Here is a 24,952-nt window from a genome sequence, read left to right on the forward strand (position 1 = left end):
GGGATAATTTCAACTAAATACGAAGGCAAGGAGGCTGGCTTAAAATCCACTTCATGACAGCTTCAGTCTAATCATCCAAATGAGCTTTAGTCTAATCATCCAAATGAGCTTCAGGCTATGAAATCTACAAACAGTCAAAATTTAACCTGAACAATTACAGAAGATGGGCAAAAAGACAATCAATTGGAAGAAGATCAATAGGTACTAATGACAATATTGAGAAAAGTCATTTCCACACAGAATAAGTATTTTAATCTGCCACACAACTATCTCAGTAGGATATCAACAACAAAGATACTTTTGTTTTGACAATTAGATTCACAACTTTTGATTATTGGGGTAGAACCTATCAAATTCAACAGAATTACAATTTTGAGTGAAATTGAACGATGCCGTTGCACTTTCAAAACTTCCACACCCAATTATTGCTGCACACAACAATTGGTAACAAATGCTTTTCCATTCATAATGCTAATTTATTTGCCTCTGACAAATCCAGTCGCATTTGCCAGAGGTGATCTAGCTCAAATAAAAGGAGGAAAACTGATAGTTTATCATTGTCTTTCAATTACTATACAATTTCTTTTGTAATATAAGTTGGCACTTGCCTGTTAATCAGTCAGTAAATCAGTGAAAAACTTGGATAACGGATGGGCAAGTGGGATGCAGTACAAGGCAAAGCAAACATCGTGGCTTCTGTTTACATTAGGTGATAAGATTAAACATATCAGAGTTTTCTAGGTTTCTTGAGAAAACAAAAATATTTCATCAATATACAGCAACTGCTTCATTTTAGCTCTGTTGACGGGCAAACATTCCATTCCTACATCCCCATTTTGTGGCAGCTAACTCATTGTTTACTTATAAGTAATGCAGATGACTTGCTTCACTGATGATATAAACAAGTGCCTCCTGAGTTCCTCTCAGAATGAATGTCGATTGTTAATTATTTACACTAGAAATTCTATGAATTTTTATGACATAGGTTCTACTCTTTTACAAGGCAATTATTGATAAAAGAAAACATACAAATACCTCAGATGAAACATAAGTAGTAATATAATACACATTCATAACTACCAAACCAAATTTGATGAACTTACACTTCTAGGTTGATTTTGTCTTATTCAAGGAGGAATGACAATATCTATTGCAGGAAATAACCTGTCATCAAAGAAGCAATAAGTTTCAAAAGCAGAAAAGCTCTGTAATTTCAATATTTTGTACTTTATTTTACTGGGAACCATTATGTTTTCTGTTGCACTGTGTCCATCACAAATATTACTGATTTGGGCAGCAAACTAACATTTAAGATTTGGCGAGGACGTTAATCAGTCTCATGTTTTCAATCATTCTCATAAAAGTCTTGAAACTATTATTATACCATATAATGACTGAGCAAACTCCCTGTTTCACCATTTTTAACCATTTACCTTGTTAAAATTTTTACAATCCAATTCGGTTGACGATGGCTATGAAGAATGATCAAATTTTGTGGCAGACCTAACATTAATCAATGAGATATCTAGCGAGACGTGCACTATTTGTATGTGTCAATCATCATCAATCTAGCCATGAATTGTATTTCGAGCAACATTTTTTACACTTCAACCACACGCAATGGAAACTTTCTACGTTTTGCAGCTGAGCTTCTAGCCAATGTTTGCTTGACTTAAATGCGTATTTTCATGGCTAAAATGAAAAACCAATAAAATTAATTAATCCCTTTGAGTACTACCCATGAAACACTGGTATAGAGGCTACGAGATGTCTACTGCGACTGAAGATTCTGTGCAACCCAGCAACCTATTGGTCATAGATATAAATGCCCAGGTACCAACTTATAGCGGTCAAGGTATATAAGATAGAAGCTAATAAAAATACGTATTGAGTTAAAGTACACCTGTGATTTCCCTGAGTAAGTAGTAGGTTTCTAATTAGCATTTAAGCTAAATGAGTTTCTATCACTTGGAACCAAGATTTGTTGGAGAGAACAATGTTAAGATCAACAAATAATTCAGTACCATTTATCGCAAAATGAAAACTGCCACTATTTGAAACCATTATAAGGCAGTTTTTGCCCTGACACCATCTGTTGATCAGTCAATCCATTAGGAGCAGACAGGTTGATGTTGAGATCAACATTACTGCATCTATCCAAAACTAGGATCCTATGAACTTCACAAGTGTAATTTTCCATGAATGTATACAATGATGGCCAAGGTTTTTTTTAGCAACTACATATGATCAGTGCATTAAGCACTTGTAGCCGTGCGTAATTGGTGCATGACAAATAATATTGTTAGCAATTCCACGAAAAAAATCCCTCAGATGTACAATGACCTTCCTAATTTTACTTTAATTTAGGTTAAACGATAGGACAAATGCTGACAATGGATTTTTATGGTGAGTGAGTTTGCTAAGTTGCAATCACGGAGACATGATTATGTCCAAAACTAGGCCCCCCAACCTTCAAAGGCTAGCGTTAGGATGGAAATATGGGCTTAAATTTACAGAGAGTGAAATAACTTTAAACCTAACATCTGGCTTACACAACGGTAGTGCAAAATAATACATCTTTAAGATCATTGCATAATGCATGCTGGCATATTTGTAAAGCTTCAAAGAAGAAGAAAAAAGAACTTGTTTAGAACTGATAACTTTGAAAAAAGTATGCTATTTATAATTTTTCTGAGGGATGGCTGGCATTCCATCGATATTTAACTATGTACTAGAAAGACAAAAAATACCCTTGATAGCTTTCAGTTAATTATTCTTATAGTTAGCCTGACTAAAATTATGACACAGTTAAAAAACTTGTCAATGTTATCAGAAGAGAGGAGAGATATTACAAAAGGAATTCAGCATTTCTTCCTTGGTGCATGCCAAAAATATGTTCGTAACAACAAATGAGAAAAGATGGAGACCTATACCAGCAGCTGCATTTACAGCCAATACTGCAATTTCAAACAGCTGAGCGACACTATCCAGAGGTACAATTTAGGGCCCTACTCTTTTCCGATGTGAATCATTATAATATATGCTTGAATTACAACATTCAAAGGGCTGGCTTAAGAGAATGAAAAGGCAAGTAATAGGTGTCAATCAAAAATAGCAATTTTAAAGAAAATAAAGTTGCATGGTCATAAAATTTTTAAAATTATTCCACTCCACTATTCACAAAAACCCTGTTTTTCCATTACAATGTTAGTTTCTGAAATAAATGAACAGTTGACTCACTTGGTTCCAAGATTGTTGCCCATTCCCGTAGCCTTGATAATATTGTTGGTTCCAGTCTGTGGCTGCACCACCGTAACTGCCATCAGCAGCACCATATGACCCTGCTGATCCTCCAGGAGTGGCAGCACCATAACCACCACCAGAAGTGTAGCCACCAGACTGCCCCACCTGTGATCCATATCCTCCCTGTTGGTTCGCTGAACTATCATAGCCCCCTTGAGAGAACCCCCCTTGTCCATCAGCACTGTACACTGAATCACTGCTTGCATAATGTCCACCAGATCCATAGCTATCTTGAGAGTAGCCAGACTGAGTGCTATATCCTGATTCTGACGGAGTGCCATAGCCTGTTAATCATAAAAATTTTCCAGGGTTAAAAAACTACATGAAACAATCAAAATTCTTAAATATAATCACGGCATAGGCACTGAAATCAACATCACAGCAATTTCTCAGCAAGACACCGTAATCTCTAGAATTAGGAAAATTTAAACAAGATAGACTTATATTACCCCTGCTTCCATTTGCTAACTACCGTATATGTCTGAATATAGTCCCCTCTTTTTTCCAAAAATGCCCATGGTAAAAGTAAAGGGGGGAACTATATTCAAACGCATTTTTTAAAACTTTTCCCGAAACTGAGCCTCAAAATTAGGGGGGGGACTATATTCAGAAGGGGACTATATTTGGAGAAATACGGTATCTCAAAAGGGATAAAACAGATCAATTATGACAGTATCAATAAGGTAATTTTTGAAAAATATGAAATGATATAGGAGCCATGACACATTAGTCAGAAAAATTCTTCATTTTAATGCTTTAAAAATTTCACAGATATGTAATATTTAAGAAACATTTTCACAAAGTATGAAACAAATTCACTCAGGAAAGCATTGATCTGCAGTCAACAAATAGCATTTAAAACACTCACTTTTCCAGCCCTGTTGGCCCCCCCAGCCACCATAGCCAGATCCACCATAGTTCCCTCCACTATTGTTTCCGCCACCACTCCAGTTACCGCCCCATCCACCCTGAAATTGGAGCAAATTCAATAGTGAGTTATTGCTAACATAAAGGATTAGGATAATCATACTAATAGTGTAATGTGGATTCATTAAATATAAGCGAATAAGCAAAAACAAATACACCCATGTCTCATATAGCCAAGGGATGCGTTCCTCGGGGTCTTTGCGCTATACGAATTTGCGTTATACGAGAGCGTTTTAACATTGGGAAGATAGGGATGCGTTCCTGGTAGCATAGGTCTTGGGTATTGAATTTCCTCTAAAACATCTATATTCCCATAAAAAGCCTTAGAAAACATTATTTATATGAATGTTTATAGTTTAAAACATCTTTAAAGATAGTATGCACGCATTCAAAGACTTTTATTCACGTTAAAAAAAATTCTTACGTGCTTTTGAAATTCCCTCCTGTCGTGCGGGTAGGCTAACATCTGCTATCTCAGGGGTTCGTAATGCATTGCCGGCAGTTGACGATTTTTCAAACCAATCTAAAAACAACTATTGTGTCACCCAGGCCCTTTTGTCGCTCATCGAAATGACAGGCAAATGCTACATTGAATGCCATTTTATAGCTAGCGGAGTTTATGAATGATAAATCATTTTAATTTGAAGTCCTCCGAGTCTTTAGCAGCTACGTGAAACAGTCTTTAAATGCCTTGAAACCTGACCCAGGTTTTCCTTCCCTGAAAATGAATGAACGAGAATGCACTCTTTTCTAAAAGAATGTCGTCTCGTCAACACTAAAAACTAGTTGAGGGGAAAAGGAGCCACTTTCAATCACAGCTTGGAGTTCATCAGAAAATGTTGCGGTGACTGCGCTATCAACACTTGCAGATTCACCTGATATCGCCGCACTGAAAATGCCTGCTTGACGTTTAAATTCTGGAACCAACCGGAGCTTTCACTAAATGTCTCGGAGCGTTACCACTCTCGTCTTTTTGTACTGATTCACTATGAACTTTCCGTATGTGTAGACCGCTTGGTTGAAGTTGGTGCGGCTGAGGTCACTGATGTTTTAACTTCGTCTTTAGTCAGAATAAGGCATCGTGCGTTTAAACTTCTGAGCAATATCGCTTTGACGTTCTTCATTTTCAAAGCAATTGACCTCTTTCAATTCCTCTTCAAGGTTTATTGTTTTTCTTGATAAATTCTTGATTTTTCCATACGCATTCCTATTTTTTGGCGTATTCTCTTGGTTTTTACTCTGTATGACTCTATCTAAATCACCTTCCACAGCTGAACTGTATTCCTGAGAAGTAGAAGGCCTACGACTTCAGGGAGGGAACGAAGCCATTGTGTTTGAGACTCTATAGCGGACCCTTTTATGTGTTGATGCTATTCATGCGCAACTCGGCCACCGCTCCATTTCTCCCCCGTGAATACCGATGACCTTGAAGGCTTTAGCGTAGACCCTCTACCTGGAAGTCAATCGCCCGATAACCTATGATGGCAAAAATACGTCTCAAACCGTATTGCTGAAAAAAAATCATTTCCACCAGCCCCACACTTAATTAACGATCTAAATTATTTATTATCATTCTGTTAAGGAGACGGGATAAATTACTTTGGTAGGCCGGCTATCTGGACCCAATGACGAGTAATACTTTTGGCCATTGCACAGCAATGGATTTCGATTGCAATAATATTAATATGCGTAAAATGATAGAAATTCCATGTGTACTTAGCGCAAGGTAACGTTTTATCACGAGAGCGTTTAAGATTTTTGATTAGGCTACACTGCGTTGCAATGTTTCCCCGAGGAACGAATTTGCGCTATATCAAAATTGTGCTATACGAGACTTGGGTGTACAGTAGAATCCTGGTAAAAGGTTTATCATGGGGGACAAATTTAAAACATTACATATGACAAACAATAAATGAGGACCTGCCACTTTTTGAGGTTTTAGATTCCGCAATGGAGGGAATGACTTTCTTTGAATAAAAAAAAATTCAAGTCAATCAAAAGTGTCAAAGGCAGGAAAAAACACACATCATCACAGAAAGGTCTTCTTCTGTCATTCCATATATGTTCTATTAATACTATACCTACAGAGACAAATGTGGTATCATTTTAAACCAATAATCACCGGCTCCTCACAAAAAATACAATCTCAATCTCAAATTTAACTATTTACCGATTAATATGACTTAAAAGTTTAGTGACTAAAAAAAACCCAGCCAATTTATGTTCTTCAACGAAGGGCAACTAGGCTCGGGGAAACTCTCCTGAGCACGGAAACTCAGTGAGCACCATACACATCGAATCATGGGAGCATACCTTTCCTCCAGATTGTTGGCCCCTTCCTCCAGCACCCCCAGCTCTGTTACGGTCATAGCCTCCCCGGTAATTGCTCCCAGCATTTCCACCCCAACCCCCCCTCCAGCCACCACTTCCGCCAACATTTCCGCCACGTCCACCCCTGTATGAACCACCACCACCACCACCTCCAGGCCCTCCAGCTTGGTACGGTGTGCGACTGCAATGTAAAATTATCAATTAGCACACCATTCATGGCAAGATGATTTCACACACGAGCAGATACAATCATTGCAATAAATAAAAACAATAAGGAAACGTATACAGTAAGTCCTTAACATATGGACAAGATGCATTCTGAGACTGTTCCTTAGTTGAAAAACTAAACAATGCAACGAAAAGCGTAGTTGTCCTGCAGAACGCGAGAAATTACAATTTTGCGTTAACTCACGGTGGTGACGAACCGATCTTGCTGGGCGTGCAACATGACTGGAGCTGAAAAATTTCGATGTCTGCAGGAAGGAAAAAATGGGTGAAGCGCTGAACAGTTCTCAACTTCAAAACAGTTTCATTGATACTTCGCTTAGACTGCGCACAAAATTTGAGCTTCTCTAGGCCACATCGCATCGAGTTGGCCCACCTTATAGGCGCCAAATTTGAAATTTCAGGCACACTTAAATTTTTTGAATGTTTGTATCTCTGAAAGTGTGTAAGCAGAGGACTTACTGTACCAAAGGGCTTGACTCATTTTTCTCACATTTGGACAAACTATGGAACAATGTGGTCCCCAAAAGAATATGAGAACAGCCACAACATACACTTTGCATTGAATTTTACAGAAGCAAGAAAGAAACAGTCAGTAGAATAGTGGAGGCGAAGAGGGCTTTCTACAAAAGGAAAAATCTTCTTACAGCCGAGAATACAAGCATAGAAGTGAGTTAATAATTCATCAGATGCTACATATAGATTATGTTTCTCTATGGAAGCGAGGCTTGGACATTGACAGCAGCAGAGAAGTCAAAAGAGGAAGCACCCATGTGGTGCAAACGAAGAATGACGAAGAAAAAATGGATCAACCGCGTAAGTAATAAGGAAGTTCTAACAAGAAAGGGAGAAAAGAGAAGTCTTATAAAAACCTTAAGCAGAAGATGGGACAACTTAGTAGGCCACATAATGAGACATGATGGCCTGATGAAGACAATCGTACCAGGCCAAGTGGAAGGGGAGAAGGGCAAGGGACGGCCCCGAATGAGTTACATAGGACAGATTGTAAAGGATGTAAAAGAGAAGAAATACCTCTCCATGAAAAGGTTAGCAGATAGGAGAGAGGAATGAAGAGCTGCATCAAATCAATCTCAGGATTATTGACTAATGATGATGATGACAAATTGGCAACGTACGCGATGGCCTTGAAATTGTATAGCGATAAATGTTAAAATAAATTGATAAATGTAATATGAGAGAGGAATTAGGATGAGGGAAGAAGATTGAAGGAAATAAAGAGCGATCTAAGAGGAAAAAGTCTGCTCTACAACTCTGCCAACCAAAGAAGCTGTGATCCACACAAGAAGCCACAGCACCCACCAGATGCAGACAGCAATATGACTAAAGGGAGTTTTAAGTCTGATAAAAACTGTCTCATCCCAACACAAACCCCCTCTCATGAGTAAGGCATGTCCAAGCCTTACACTCTCCTGGGATTTAAGATTTGTATCATCCCCCCCCTGTGTCATCCCTTCCATAAAATTGCAATGTGTAGGATTTCGTGTTTAAAGAGTGCGTATTAGTTGTGCAAATTACATTATTCTAACAGATGCTACATATAGATTATGTTTCTCTATGGAAGCGAAGCTTGGACATTGACAGCAGCAGAGAAGTCAAAAGAGGAAGCATCCATGTGGTGCAAACAAAGAATGATGAAGAAAAAATGGATCGACCGTGTAAGTAATAAGGGAGTTCTATCAAGAGAGAAAGAGAAAAGAGAAGTCTTTTAAAAACCTTAAGCAGAAGATGGGACAACTTGGGACATGGGATGGGGCATAAAATTGCAATGTGTAGGATTGCGTGTTTAAAGAGTGCGTATTAGTTGTGCAAATTACATTATTTCCTATTTGTTTGAACTCAGATGTTTAGGTCAGTGATTGCTAAGTGTTTTTAGCCAAGAAAAAACAGAAGAGGAGAATTTAAAAAGGAAGTTCTTTGTCTTCATTTCTCAGATAATCATGCTTAACTCATTAATTATCTATAACTTTCACATCTCCCCTGTGATACAGAAAATCATATTATTGTATCAAATATTTTGCTGATCTTGAGTTGTGATTAAAATAGATGTGCCAATTCCATCCCTGTGTCAAAAGGTTCTTCTTATGCCAAATATTCCATCATCAACCCCATGAGTCCCAACCACTTCCCCATTTCCCAGGCTCAGAGGATTTCACCCCTGTCCTGAATGGCCAGTGCATCTTCAACCCTCCAACTTTAAGTTCCCTTCTGGTTGTAACTTTGGTCATGACTGAAGAATGAGTCACTGTTTTGGCCTATTATAGCACGCCTTTCGTCACAGCCATTTCGACGCCTCATATATGATGTAACCAATATGGTGCACGTGGCTGTATGCACATAAAAACTTAAATGTTAAGGATCCAAGTATCAATGCTTAAGGAAAAAGAAAAACCCAGAGATCTTGAACAAATTCACCCACTGCTCCTTTGGAAATTAAGGGAAACATGATTAAGTTTATTCCATGAATGTTATGACTACTTGGAAAAAAACCGCTCTTTCATGAAGAAAACCTACAAATTTGATGATACTGACTCTTCCCCATCACTGATTACAACTAAACCTTAACATAACTCATTCTTGATCAAATTCATCACCTGGATAACCCAAGAAAAATTTAAGAACTTACTTGTCTCTCCAGTTACCACCTCTTGGAGTCCAACCCCCTCTGCCTCTGTAATCCCCTGAAAAAAAGAGCAAATTAATGAATATGAAAAAGTTGGTAATACATAAACACCATCAGACTTTAAATAAAAATGCCAGTTCCTGAATTGAGAATCAGGGAAAATGCTTAGCAAAACAAATTTTAAGTCAACTGATAAAAAAATACTGACATAAAATTCTCTCTTAAATATAGAAGAGATCTAGTCATCTCTTAAAGGTTTTACAAGTATTAGAAACTAAGGTAAAGAAGCAAAGTAAAATTTGATTGCCTTGAAATACATTTTTTTCAGCACTAAGACATTAACTGATTCATTGAGGAAATAATTATGTATGAGGCCTAACTGGTCTTTTAATAGCCATACGAATCACATGACTGATTCTAGAGACACTTCCAGGCATTTTTTGTTAGCATATTCAAACTTACAAAAATATTTACGTGGAAAAGCACATTAGATACTCTTGCCAGCTGAAAATTATAATGAATTTATATTTTATAACCTTATGGTGCTATGATGGAGGACTCATTCAAGACTTTTTTTCCAGAGGTCTTATTGGATTGCCTACAAAAAGTTATTTACCTCGTCCACCCCGGCTTCCAGGAGTGCCAAGAGGAGTGTGAGCTCCACCTCTCATGGAGTCTCTACCACCGTGATGACCACTACCCCTCATGCCACCACCTCGGAAACGCTTTTGAGGTGGAGCTTGAGGGGCATACCCAGCTGCCCTGGCTTCCTGATTGTATTGCGACACCAACTGCCTTGCTTCTTGCTCACCCAGCTCTATGTAAAGGATCTCATCAAAGTTTTCTCCAACTTCTGGAAGCTTGAAGTTGGCTGCAGGTTACCACAGCATCAACGAATAAAAGAAAAAAAAATGAAGCATTTAAAAACAGCAGCAATTTTTGAGCAGTGAGCCCATTTCTGGAGAAAGGATCAAGTTTCTTGTCAATTAAAGAGCCCAGTGTGTGAATAAAAATTGATGGACTTCAGGAAAATGAGGTAGGCTCCATATTAAAATGCTAGGCATTCCCGAAGAAAGGGTGTTCTCACAAGGGTAGAGATCACAACCGTGGTTGCTCGAAGAAAGAGATGGGGAGGTCCAGTTTTCAAATATTTGTGGGAATCGAATTTTCAAGAAATCTAAGAACAATTCTATGGAAACAGTTTTTTATTACAAATTCAGAAATAGCAACTAGTGAAATGAAGACTGGGCTCCTACATGAGTTTCTCACAAGACTGAAGTTGAATGAATGGGCTCACCTTCTGTGTGGTAATGAGAAGTAGAATGAAATTATTTGTACGTTTACAGTAAAGAGAGAGAGAGATAGGAAAAGTATCAAAAACACCATGGTTTGATTCTTTGATGTAAGTTATAGGCCAAATGCTATTGATGAAGTCAAAGGCATTTGATGGTAGGAAGAGAGGTATTAAATGAGCAAAAATTAACCGATTTCTAAGTAACACACCATTAATGTTTGCAGAAAGAAAGAGGAGAGGAATAGGAATGTAGGGGAGATAACAAACCTCAATGAGGTGCTGTCCATACAGATTAAACAAAACACGAAGCACATAAAAAAATGAAAGATATAAACAACACAAAAAGCCCTCTCTTACTAGGATTTTCCAATGGCATTTTGAGCATAAAAATGACCATAACAGAACAAATTAAGTCATATCATTGATAAACTGTTTTGATACAAAAATTCAATGGATCCTTCATCAAAAGCTCAAACACCACTCAATAATACTCAAATAGAAAGAACAAGACACAAGAATCAAGTTATATGCTTTCTTCTAGTCCAATTTCAAAAATTATAAAACAAAATGTTTCATAGAAATGCATCAGATTCCCATCTAGAACAAAACAAATAATGTTGGACTGGTATAGAGAATAGGTTCAAGAGGTGAGCATATGGACCACATCATCAAGCATAGGAGAGGATCATGGTAGAATCAGGAGGTGAGGTTGGTATAAAGAGAGCATGCAGGTTTCCTTCCACACCAGGGCAGAGCAACACACCTTTCATTTCAAAGACGGCTTTCTCTGGGACGTCCTTGCCCTCCACCTTCTCCTGCTTGGCTTGGCGTTTCTTGAACTCCTCATCAGGGGGTACTATTACAACCGCGCGCCGTACGAAGCCCTCGAAACCCTTCATTTTCCGCCTTTGTGCCGACGGGTACACATTGGTCTGTATTGATACCGCCACAGGGGCAAGTAAAGATGAAGACAGGCTATTTTTTTACAGTTCTTAAACCCAACCCCAATCAATAATTAAAACAGTAAGCCTGTCATTAACCCAAGTCCCCTTGGATTTCTTGTCCTTTCTCCACTCCAACCCAGCCCGAATCTGGGGGAGGGAGACATCTTAATTCTATGACCCATCCCATCTAGAGTGGGTCTCTGTAATGGATAAAGACTAAAAATTCTCTTTTAGTACATTTCTCCCCGCCATCCTCCCTTTACATCACTAAACTACAGCTAAACTCACCTTCATTGCTCATCAACTACTAATGCTAAATAAAGTATCGCAGTTATGACTTATTTAATATTTTTATTGAAGGTTCACCTTCAATACCTAATATTGTAACAATGCATCATCCTCCTGAAAAAAAGTACTTCATCATTCTACTTCCATTTTTCATGTGAAGCAGGTAAATTTTCTAAGTATATACGCAAGATTCCTAACATAGGGCATCAGCCACTGTAAGCACAACGTTCTCCACTTTGTTAGGAGATGTTTCAACTTGTGCATTCTTTTCAGTCATAACTTACAAGCCTATACTTATCATATACTTCTTTTTTCACGTCTCACTTCTAGTGAGACAAGATATCGGGCTTAATTTTAGAATTTAAACTTAACTTTGTTATTAAATTTAGGCCTTACAGTACAAACATACCTTGGTTCCACTGCTTGCAAATATGGATCAGGAAACCCAAGAGTAAGAAATTATAAAAATCGTACCTGATTGTAGACATTCAAGGTCCACCTGTAAAAAGGCTGCCAAACCCAAAGGGACGAGATAGGAAAATTCCAATATGGAAGGGAAATGGGAGGGTATATGGGATTACTTACCCAGGGAAGTTCCTACGAACCAATTTTATATGGTACAGAAAGGATATCCTGCCTGAATACCTTACCTGCCCTTGAAAAACTTATTTCAACAGTCTCAGATGATATTCCAAACAACAGCCACGAGAACAGCCCAATGGTTAGCTTGAGTATTTATACAATGATAATGACCAACCCTGTAGAGGTGAGGTAGCTTTTCACCTTACCACTACTGGTCTCCCTGAATGATGTTCTAGCAATACTCTGAACAATGTAAACCTAATTTTGAATGCGAGGATCCATTGGTGAATGGAAACTGAATGAAACTGCTGGCACTTAAGTTCCCTCCACATGTTTTTCCTAGGCCTACATAACTAATATATGTAACAAAGGCATAGAAATTATATACTATAAATTTATCAAAACTAATAACGTTACAAAACATCTGTTATCCACAAAAAAGAGTGCACTTCACTGAAGAGACCATTAAATGGCAAGTTTCAGAATGTTTTGCTGCATACCATCTCATATTGCTCCCCTCTCAACTGAATAATTATACAGTGATAACTAAATCTAAGAAAATAAGAATTAAAATGATACAATGTACACACAGTTCAATAAGTTCAGTTCTCCAGAAAAAAATATACTCCCAATCACATACACCAAATTGTTTTGTTTGTCATGCTCAGAAAACATAAAATATGCTGAAAATGTATCCTTTGTCCCATCACGATATAGACAGAACATACATGAACTTAAACCTATGAAAAAACCTGCACAAATATGGATGCAAAACAGCACCAAAGGAACTAACCTATGCATACAACATCAACCTGAAAAAAAGTTGCTTTTCAATGTTCATACAAAACAACGGCATAGAGAGTGCCTCTCATTCAATTGATTCCAATGAAGTGTCAATGACCAAATGAATCGACTGAATATTATCAAAATTCTATGGAATAAGTAAATGGAAGTTATCTCCTGAAAAAGAAATTTGAAGAAATATTTTCTCTTCAAATATGTTTCAACATCATGTAATTGCAGCTATTACACTGGGCAAATTCAGCCAAACCGTTTTGAGTTTTCACACACATTCTGTGCCTGGGCAACAGAAACCTTCAGAGAAATAGGTTCTATTCTGTGAAATTGCCCATACATACTGCTATCATATAGATATCATAACAATCACGGCAAAATATTTAGCAATCTTTAACTAGTGCCACTTGTGAATGTTTCTCAAATGTCTTTAAAAAAAATCAAAACTTCTTAAATTTAACATCCACCAATGTCTACAATTCCCGACTGTATAGTAAAATTACAACCAAACTATTCATACAGAACATTTGTTTTCACCATTATAACTATGACTGGCAAGAAAAATAAATGACTCAAAACATAAGGCACAACAGTACTTTGCCAAATGGGTACGTTTCTATTGTAATTGAAGTTAATATTTACTAATTTTAAATAGTTTTCTTTCTCATATTCATTCCAGGAATATTATTGATCAATTTCAATACATCACTCCAAAGGAGAATGATATTGCTATCACCTATTTGCTAAATTCAGGTCGTCATTTCTAAAATCAAATTTTAAAAAAACCTAACACAAGAACATATGAAAATTTTCTAATTTCAGCCGATGAACAAGTTCTGTTCATCCTCGACACTTAAAGCTGGAAATAACGATGCTGCCATTTGTAAATTCTCAACAGAAACCAATTCAATTGCATAGTTAGAGTAGGTATTTGCATATTAATAAGACAGGCACATTGTAAATATCCTAAAAGCGATGAAGGTCATTTTTTACATTTTAAAATATAAACTGCATTTCAAGGTAAAGTCGACATAGCCCTCATGAGAGCCAGCAGAATACATTTTGTCAAGCATCAACATTATTTCCTCCTTCTATCATATTGACATCACAAGATCAATATTTTTGAAGTTATATTAATAAATAAAGCCTGCTATTACTCAGCATATTTATTGCTAAGCTGTAAGCTATGTATTGAATGCTATAGAAATCAGATTTTGAAGGGCTTCACATAGGCAAGCCACAGAGATAGACATTTTTAGACAGAGTACACACAGGCCTCATTAATACTGACAGGCTGTAGACACAATAAGGCATAAATATCACAAAAAGAAATTTTCAAATCAAATTCACTTTCAAAATTATCCTGGCAAACTCATCTTATAACAACAGTCCACATGAACCACAAATGAAAATTAAGGAATGCCTATGTTACTGTGTTCAAAGCCAGGAATTTTCCTAGTCAAGGCCAGATAAGAGAGTGATTTCAAAGACAAATTGGCACCATTAGATTTGAGCTAACACCATGAGTCTCTTGTCTTTTCTACCCAACTATTGTGAATTTTTACAGAAAAGAAAAGGTGGTGTTGGCTTCTAGGTGATACATCATATTAGGGCTACCAGCTAGCGTCGTGTGCTGGCAACATTACTTCTTCATGTAACTTTGAAGGACAGATACGACTATATCACCCGACTTCAAAGAAAACCAACTACTTATTATGCATTAACAATTCCTCAATCAGCTGCAATACATCACATAATTAATCTACCTCCTCGGATACTATAGAATAATCTTAGTTGCCTGAAAGAAAGACATTCTCTTAGCTGATGCAAAACTAATAAAGCCATTAAGACAATACTTAAATCTCCACAAAGCAAGAATTTACTTTCCCTCAAGTTTTTTTTTTCATCTTTCCTTCATATCCACATTTAAATTCATTGTTAAATTCAGGAAAAAGTTACACTTTTGAGAGACTAGAACTAGAACAATACTGTATCATAAGATGAAATTTTGCCATCATTATAAGATCAGAATAAGAATTGTTAGCACATTCCAAGAACAATTTAAGCACAAACCATACTCTTTCCACAAATACTGAATAAATAATTGATTGAAGGAGGTAAATGATTACCTTATTTTTAGCCATATCTCTGTAAACAGGTACATAGCCACATTTGTTCTTAACTCATAGCTCAAACAATACTAGCATCCAAACCATCCAAGAATTCCTTAACCTATGCTGACTTTATACTTAGATACAAACTGGGCTCTTCAGTGATAATGCCTGCATACACACCATGCCCATTAGGAAGGCAAAAATTATCTCCATGGCATGGATTATCATGCCCTATAAAATACTCCACTCAATGCATAAATGAAAGGAGACATTATCAATTCCTCCATTTTACAATTATCGACAATTTTCAGCATATGCCATTTCAAAAATAGTATTACAATGAAATACAGTGAAACTTCATTAAATTCCTGACAGGTAATGTGCAAGAGGCACTATGATACCAATTTTCATTGCCGACAGTTTCCAAGCCTTTATTGCATCATTTAAATTACTAGCCGGCCACCTGGCATTACTATGGGATGAGATTACCCATAAAAGCAGGATTTTTAAGTAAAGGAACCAAACACGTACGGTGACAGATTATCGATATTGACTTCCGTAATCCACACAAGAGATCAGCTTATACCCTACTCCACAACATCGATCGCTAAGTGTGTATGTATGTGCATAGACCAAAAATGTCATGAGAACGCATACCACCCTAATAAGGCTTGGACTGAGAGGATTAATTGGTGAATGTATAACCCTTTGCGTTGCTCTCCCTTTCAGTGCCACGAGGTGTGCCACCACAGAAGTTGTATGACGTGATGTAAAAATGGTAATAAAAAAACAAAACAAAAAACACATAGGACACAATTGTAAGTAGTACTACGGGTTTGATTGCATGAGATGCACCTATGCACTAACTTTGGTCATAATGGAACCCTATGGACAGAGAATCAGACATCCTCTTTTATTTACAGTGGAACCTCGTTAAAGCGAGTACGGGCTATTGGGAGACCCCCGCCATTACAAGAGATAGCCGATGCACCGTCAATTGACCCTATAATAAGCATGTAAAAAAATTTGTTTTTAACAAGGCCCTTTTGGTGTTGGCACTCGCCATAGGGAGTTTTCATTGCCAGAAAACCTTCACCAAGAGTCCCTTGTCTCTGTAATTTCTTGCGATCTGTTAGAAATGAAGTTAACATGTAGTAAACTGTCGTTCGATAAATAAGTAGTTCATTTTGGTGAAAATATTGTGGCATTAAGATTCGCCAATGCTTGATCTTCTTTGGTTCCTCGGGCGGCAGAAAGCAGTCGGCAGCACAACCGCACGCCCGTGAGTTGTGTGAATAGAAAGCATTTGATGGCAGACACCATGGCCAAAAAACACCAAACACGTCTAAGCAAGAAAATAAAAAAAAATAGAGTAATATGAGAGTGGCAAAATTAATTTATCTTCCTATTTGCTCTTCACAGAAAAAAAAAACAAAAAAAAAAGCGCCCAAGGAATGCAGACTATGTAGAGTTAGAAGGAGCTTTGTTCAGGTGGTTTTTCCCACTTCAATCTGCAGGATCTTCTGAGAAAGGGGCTACGCCTTAGCCTAAAGCGGAGTATTTCAGGGATAGATTGCGAATCAATACCTTCAAGAGTTCGGATGGTTGATTATACAAATGCAAAGCACCTAAGCGTTATCTCCCATCTTATTTGCTGGTGATGCCTGCGGTGTAAACCCGAAGTCGTGGAAGAAAGGACTCCGATCCTAAGTATCTTAATAAGTTTTCCTCGTGCGATATAACATAAACGAAACGGAACTCTTTTACAACCTACTCCCAGACAAAACCCTTGCAGTTCAGTGAGTCCTCGTTCTACGTCACACCGTTTAACGTCATTTCGCGATAACGTCACGTCTTTTAAATTTTGCGAGAGAAAAAAGGCGAAGTGGCAGGCATTGCAGGTAATTCGTTTCATGGGCGGTAATACAGTCAGTCTATACAAGGTGTAAAACGGTGTGTATATTGTTAATTGCGATTAGGTTTTTTTTTTGCAAATTTGGCATCAGAGACATTTCCACGAAAATGTCCAAGGGATGGTAAAACTTTGCTTGCCTGTTGTTTGGAAGGCCAATAAAAAGGCATTTTCTTAAGTTTTACTTAAGAAAATGAAGCCTAAACAACATGGTTCAATTGCTAGCATTTCTGGCACTAACATTACTTCTGTTATCCAGGAGAAATTTCGGAATGGTGATACTAAATGCTCGCAGGGAAGCGAATTTTCGAAAATATTCTCATTAAAAGCAGAGGTCAGGAAATCCGTTTAACCACCTGTAAACAAAAAAAGGTTGGAGATGGAAGAAATCAGATGTCTGAATATAGTCGTCCAAATTAACCCCATTAACAGGGATCAAAATTTTGCTAACACATCACGAAGGCTTTACACCCTGTAGGCCTGGGTTCAAGTCCTCGCAGTAGCAGAAACTTATCAGAGATCAAACCTATCCCTACTTGAGTGTAATAAGGAGGGCACTTCCAGTGCACCACTCTGTCCAGCAGATGGGACGTTAAGTCCTGGTCCCTTTGGAGCCTATCAATACAACCTGACTAATGCCAACATAGGGTTCCTATCCCCCCAGCCCCTACTTCATGGCGCTAATGACCCCAGCTGTCGGTAACCTCCTTCCAAATAGTATACCATAGATAATATGGAGCACACAGCACCCGGAAATTCAGATTTTTCCGGTGTTTAGATAAATTTTTTAAAGTGAGCTATTTAAATAACCGTGCAACTGCCATAATGCCGCCAGTGATGAATAAAAAAATGATTAGTAGTCCAGAACAATTTTCCCTCTTTATAATTTTTACGCATTAAAAAAGCATTTTCCAATGAAATTTTAGCATTAGCAGATTGAATCTACCGGGCATAGCACCTCTGTCAGCATTCTTCCGCGAATTCAACGCCGGGACCTTTGACTCACAAGCCGTGTGACTCATCTTCACGTAATATATTACTTCCCCACATCTGATAACGACACCGGACACTTTTTGTATTTCGATTTAATGGTGCTAAGCCATTCCTGAGTTTAAAGGGACTGCCTTATCACTCACTCTTGAATTTTACTTCAATGATTACATGACGATTGACGACGCGAGTTATTCTCCGAGGGCATTAACTCCCGTTCCGTTAAAAATAAACGCTTGCCACCTAGCGGAGTTAAGCTAATAGCTATTCACGTTCCAACCATGTTTCATTTAAACCCACTGGCAATGAGAATCAAGTTGAGTCAGTTCTGATAAGCGCGCCGCGCAAGCAACTTTCCCTCGCCTCCATTCGTCCCGCAGATGTGGGGTTAGCCATCAGAATGAGACAACGCATGCTGCTTTTGCCATCCTGTTGAATCACCATCGACTTATGTCCATACTAGAAGTACGACTATCCTTTTTGGATCACCTTGGAAGCCAAAATTTTGGCACGGGAGGATTTTTAGCGGCTCATTTCGCCGTTATATTTCGCTGGGGCGACGGAAAACATAGCGTTGGCAAAATTCTAGATAACCTTCCGTTAGGGATAGATATTCCGTAGTTCATAATTCCGGATTAACGACCATCTACTGCTATTACGATAAGTATGTTATAAACAGCGTCGATCAATAAGTCGAATAATAAACGAAAGGTGATAATGTTAATATCTCCGGCGACCATCTGTTTAATCAAAAGTAGTTACGCATATACGGCGATTGCTGTATGTTTTAGGTTTCGATATCCTTCTTCGGCAAATTTGAACTAAGAGCGATATTCGCGTTCGTAAAGGAGCCCGAAATATTACTGAGGGCGCAGGGGGAAGCAATAATTAGATTCGCGATGTTTTCAGTTTCACGCTCAACAGCGCGACGTCATTTCAACCATTCCTATATTCATTTTTGCAACTCATTGAGACGAATAAATAACTTAACTTCATTTTGCTCCAGTCGGGATTTTCAAAACAAGTCGAAAGACAACTGCGTAAAATCAAGATTAGCGGCCTCCTTGGGGCTGGGGTTATGCTGCGCAAAATCGAAAAACTGCGTAAAATCAAGAAAAGATGTAAAATCGAAGTTTCACCATTGCAATTCCCTATGTTTGAGTGTCGCTGCATAAAAACGAGACTTGATGTAAAATCAAAGTACGTAAAATCAAAGTTTTACTGTATTATATGTTTTGCATTTGGACATGATGGTAAGCTTCTATAATTGGAGTATTTATCGACTGAATTCAAATTTTCCTTACAAACGTTTCCACCCAGAATTTTGCCACTTTCTCATCGCAAACTGACTTCTGTCTGAGTCACAGATGCTTCAGTAGTGGTGAGGTGGATTTTGCACTTCCTTGCAATAGGTTTACACCACAAGGCATATATTGAGTGCTTCCCATCCAAATAAAAATGTTAGCATGCCATGGAAGGCATTTTCATTAGTTGAGTTTATCATTAGATAAATTGCAACTACACAATCTGCAACACAATTAAGAGCTAAGTAGAAGTCAATTACAGCAAACTTGAAGAAAGAAAAGAACAGAACAAGATGACTGCTCAGCGAGGGGTTGACCAACAGAAGCACGTAAAGGAGAAAGAACGCACTCCCTTTGTCTTTCAAGCAACAAGGCTATGAACGAGGGATCCAGGGGACCAACACATCTGATCTTGCCACTTTGTGACACCAAAGGCCTTGAGGGAAAGCTGGGTGAGCTACGTGATATACGCAGTTTAAGTTTTGGTTTTTCCAGTCTGTCACATCTGGTGTGAGTCTGCTGATTCAAAGTTTGTCTTTTTTTTTTAAATCGTGCCGTTTGGACAGTTTTGAGTACAGTGGAACCTCTTATCTATCGTTCCCCCTTCATCGTTTGCCGTATCTGGTCCGAAATAAAGTCCCATACAGACAATGTAATTTTTTTCCTGTACCTGTCATTCCCTGACGCATCGTTTTCCTGCATTGATCGTTTAAGATCACGGTCCCCAAGTGTAATTTTCTTGCATCCATCGTCTGATGAAAATGAGACTAAGTATTTACAATGCATTTACAGCTAATTAAGACAGGCAAAGAGTTAGAATCTTCCCCAAGAGATGGAACACCCATAGGGAGAAGCTCATTGTCCTGATATAATAACTACATTGCACATTTCCTAAAATCTGCTATCCCTCCCCCATTAGTCCTCAGACCCCCTCTGACGCTTTCCTCCTCTCTGAAATCAAACAGCAGGCCCCAGCTCACTCAGGGGTCCTATTATGAAGACCATTAACCATTAGCTTTGAAAGAAAATATCAAGTTATACGAGAATAATAGAAACGTGTTTCATGATTCCCTCTTTCTCCCTCACTGACCTTTGTCATCCCATCTCCTTCAAAGTTCACCGTTTCTCGAGGTCAACTGGTGCAGGAGTCATCTATTAGCCCAAAAGTGTCTAACAATGGTACTTTTGGTACTTGGTATTATAGCTTTATTGATTTGAAATATTAGTAATTTGCACATAATTCTAAAAAGAAATCTGATGTATCTGATAAAGGGCAATATCCGCTGATATTTGGATCCAATCATCCCTAGTTTTTTGTTTCTTCTGCATTGAAAAATTCCTACAATTCCTTGTCAATATAAACCTCTAAATTGTTCTTCCAGTGAACACCGTAAAATTGTCTCCTGAAGCGTTATTTCTTTAAAATGAATTGATATGTAATGAAAATGAAAGAAGACAGAATGTCCACGAGAACAACATGGTTCCCACTCTAACTAAAATATAAAATTCACGGTTTTTTCCAGGTTTTCATGGCCTAGATGTCGTCGAATGCAAGGTTTTCAGATAAACCATTTTACGCACAAATTATGATCGAGCAACGATCATCGGTCGCAGGTTAACTAAAAAGTTAACAAACGCACCAGACACCATGAATGCAAACGCAACAATGAAAGTACTATAATCTCTCATGACGTCACATACCGTCAGCTCCTGCCATAGGTTGTGAGCGGGAAAATGGAGGGACCAGGGTAATTAAGAAACGTCTGCATTTTCGCCAGGGTTTATGAACACTTTGGTTACCAGTCTACCGGCTTTGGTACAGGCTTATGATCAATGTGTCATCACAGCACACGGACCAATAATTGCGATCAGAATATACGTGCGCAGATAAATGTGTTGACGGTGTCTGCGCATGACTGACCTTGAAACATGATCGGCATATATATTTTTCTTTTTCAATCGTAGTTCTAAAATCAAGTTTGAGAGCTTTTTAAGGTTATATGACGAAATTCACAGCTTTTTTCACGGCAGACGAAATTCACAGCTTATTCACGGTTTTAAGGTTTTCTCGACTGAGTGGGAGCCCTGAACAATAACAGTTGTCAGATACTTAGAGAAATAACATGAATGTAATGCTTCCACAAATTGATTCCATTATTTTCGGTATGATTCTATGATGTGAGTAACAATTAGCCAGAAATTGATGAGAGTTTCACTGCAAAGTATGATTTCCTTAATCGTATTTACATCGACAAAGAACGTCCGCAATAGCATAAGAACAAACAATTACCTTTTAAGGTGACAGCTTTTACAATTTTTAAAAACTAACCATTAGAGCAAAATATCAGCTCTACTGAAGAAAATGTTTCCACTACCCTGAAATGGAATAAGGCAAAGCAGAAAACCAAGGTAATTGGATACAAAGCCTTCTGAACCATATCAACACTTTTTCCTTGGTTACTTCCTTCAGCAGTTACTTAACTGCTGCTTCATTTAGTGGTAAATATGTTATGAACAAATTTAACCACAATTATAATTAAATTGATTTAGGTAAATTTATCACTTTTTTGCAAATAATACATTGTCATACATCATTGATCATTTTTGATTTCTACTTGATGATAATAAAGGTCAATAAGAATTACAATTTATAAGTAAAGGAAATGAACAGATCAATGCCAAACAACATGGCATACTACCTCTGAAATATTCAGAATCTACCATAAATAATGGCCAGCTAAAATTCTCAGTGTCTAGGCATTATCACTTTCCTTAAGCTGTAAAGCATTGACAAGATGTAAGCACAATAATTTACAATATGCCTGAGAAAAGATATGGTTTGGAACACTGTGAACCATGGAACCATAAGAATGGAACCACCATAAGACAGCCTGGAAATAAGTTTGAATAAGGTATTTCATTAAGTCTAAAATAGGAGTTTCTCCAAGAAAGCTGAAATTAAGAATCGGACATCAACAACTTGATTATACTTTATGGCATGACAGTATCAGACATTGATCATCATCCAGATGATACTTTAAAAATAATTCTTACACCAAAAACCAAGTACTTCAGAACACAACACACCAGTTAAATTTCTGAATTTCTTCATATGACAACTCACTAATGAGCATCAATTTAGTTTCACCTGTAACCATCCTCACAAAATATAAGCATTATTGTACTCAAAGAATAACTGACAACCACACCAATTTTAACTTGCCACAAATAAGTTGGAGAGGAGCACTTATGAGAGGACACAAAACAATATGAGGATAAAGCATTTCTAGACATATGCCAAAGTAATTAGATTTAAAAGAAACACTACTCCTATCCCAAACACGCTTAAAATGGTTGACCTAACATTTTTCCACTAGCTGCATTCCCATGGAATTCTAGCATCCTTAACTTTTGGGTTGGGATGACATGCAATTAAGAGTAACTGAACGATTTAATTTGAATCCGTGTTCTCTGCACATCGACAAATATGAGCAATTTCAGTTCCTAACCAGCTAATCTTTTTTTAATTTCCAATAAATTTACTGTAGTTTTGGACATGAAATGGGACAGAGGGCATCACCGAAGGTTAGTCTCATTAAGGGGCCCCAGAAGGTAGATCTCATCAGTGAACAACAATACCCACATGCTTACCTGATCAATGATGTAGTTCCTTCGACGGGTATATGCCATGGAAAGCAACCGACCAAGACACTTAGTGCACTTCTCAATGAGGACATCCCAACGACCATGATAATTCCTCTTTCTTGGAAGTCCCATAAGCTAGAGGTGAAAGAGAATATAAACAAAATTAAGTGGAATCTTACTTTTAAGGCCAGCAAACTTAAAAAAAAAAATAGGTTAATGTTACATCCAATAGCCAGCTTGAAGTATGTGGTCAATGAAAGTCAACTAATTTTTAATAACACATTTACAAAGTAAATTCTAGTCAGCTTTCGGTACTATGTAAGGAAGAGGATTTTTTAAATCAGTAAATGAAGTTAGGCCATAGAAGATTGAGTATGAATCACGCAATTCGCCCTTTCCTTCTGGAATACAGCGCAAACACATGAAGAAATGAGTATGGCCTAAGGCAAGAGTAGCACTAATGCAGCAAGCTGTGCAATGTAGTTAGAAATAGATAAACATAGAATTACCGTATAAGCGCATGTAATAGGCGCACCTTTTTTCCCAGAAATTGCAGCCGTAAATGAGGGTGCGCCTTTTACACAAATTTCTTATCTTCCCCCCCGCCCCTTTACCGGTCGCAAGTCCAAGGGAAACTTAGTGGCCTTGGTTTTCAGCGTGAGTCAGTCATCTGAAACCCTGGGTCAAAAACAAGCGGCACGCAGTGGAGTTTCTCCCTTAGTGATGTATTTTTAAAATGCTCCCGTTTGCTTTTCTTGCAAGCATCGCGCCGTCACGTCGGTACCCCAGAGGTGAATATGGTAAAGTTCGCACGAGGTTTTTCACTCCGGAGGGCGCGCTAAATTTACTGCCACGAGTGGACATCCCGCAGCATTTTACTGCCTATAGTAATCACTTATCAAATGTAGAGAAACGCATAGTTTTGAAGGACATACCTGGTTAATAGTCAATATCTGTCTTGCCGAGTAATTTCCAAAACGCTTAGGACCTGATTTTTCAAAAATCATCTTCAGACACTAATATGAGTATTATTGCAATTGAAAATTATATTGATGTCAAAACCTGAGGTTTAAAATATTCAAACGAGTATGTTCACTGTTGGACTAATTTGTGGATAGAAGAAATCAGAAATGCTTATAAGTGAAGAGCGCTGAAGGAGAGGTTGAGGGGAAGGAGGCGCTCCCTCCGTCTTCGAAGCAACGAGGCTACGAGCGAAGGAGCAAGGGACGAACACGTCCGACCTTGCATGTGACGTCATTGCCTTCAAAGCGAAGGGGCGAAGGCGCAGCAATGTGATATACGTAATTTGCGTTGCCTGAAGTTTCCAGTCTGTCTCGTCTTGTTTGAATGCATTTATGCTACGCTTGTTCCTTCAGAAATTGTGCTGTTTGGATTATTTTGAATATAAGTAGCCTTATTGTAACTATTAATATTTGTGTCAAACAATTAGAGCTTAAAAAACTTAAATTCTGTCAGATATGCGTCGCGTTAGATCTCTTTCTTTTTTTGAACCTGGTGCGTGTCATACAATTATTGAAAGCTATCGAGATATCTTCGGGCTCGGTAGATGACTCACCTAGCATGTGGCCTCCAGAAACTGGGAGAACGATCAAGGTCAGTTGGTGAGACGGGGTAGGGATGAAACACGTTTCCCTTG

The 24,952-nt window shown here is 38.0% G+C and overlaps 1 protein-coding gene across 3 annotated transcripts in view; it reads right to left on the bottom strand.

The window, feature by feature from the left end:
• The window catches only part of LOC124167021 (heterogeneous nuclear ribonucleoprotein U-like protein 1), a 56,399-nt gene that overhangs the window by 21,568 nt on the left and 9,879 nt on the right, over positions 1-24,952 (bottom strand). For all 3 annotated transcript variants that reach the window (XM_046544786.1, XM_046544785.1, XM_046544787.1), the window contains exons 10-16: positions 23,302-23,430; positions 11,485-11,653; positions 10,044-10,298; positions 9,431-9,485; positions 6,544-6,742; positions 4,172-4,271; positions 3,241-3,587 (exon numbers count right to left, since the gene is read on the bottom strand). In XM_046544786.1, coding sequence (XP_046400742.1) covers positions 3,241-3,587; positions 4,172-4,271; positions 6,544-6,742; positions 9,431-9,485; positions 10,044-10,298; positions 11,485-11,653; positions 23,302-23,430 — 1,254 coding nt within the window. The remainder of the gene's footprint in view (positions 1-3,240; positions 3,588-4,171; positions 4,272-6,543; positions 6,743-9,430; positions 9,486-10,043; positions 10,299-11,484; positions 11,654-23,301; positions 23,431-24,952) is intronic.

This window comes from Ischnura elegans, chromosome 10 (genome assembly GCF_921293095.1).
Source record: "Ischnura elegans chromosome 10, ioIscEleg1.1, whole genome shotgun sequence".
NCBI classification, from domain to species: Eukaryota; Metazoa; Arthropoda; class Insecta; order Odonata; family Coenagrionidae; genus Ischnura; species Ischnura elegans.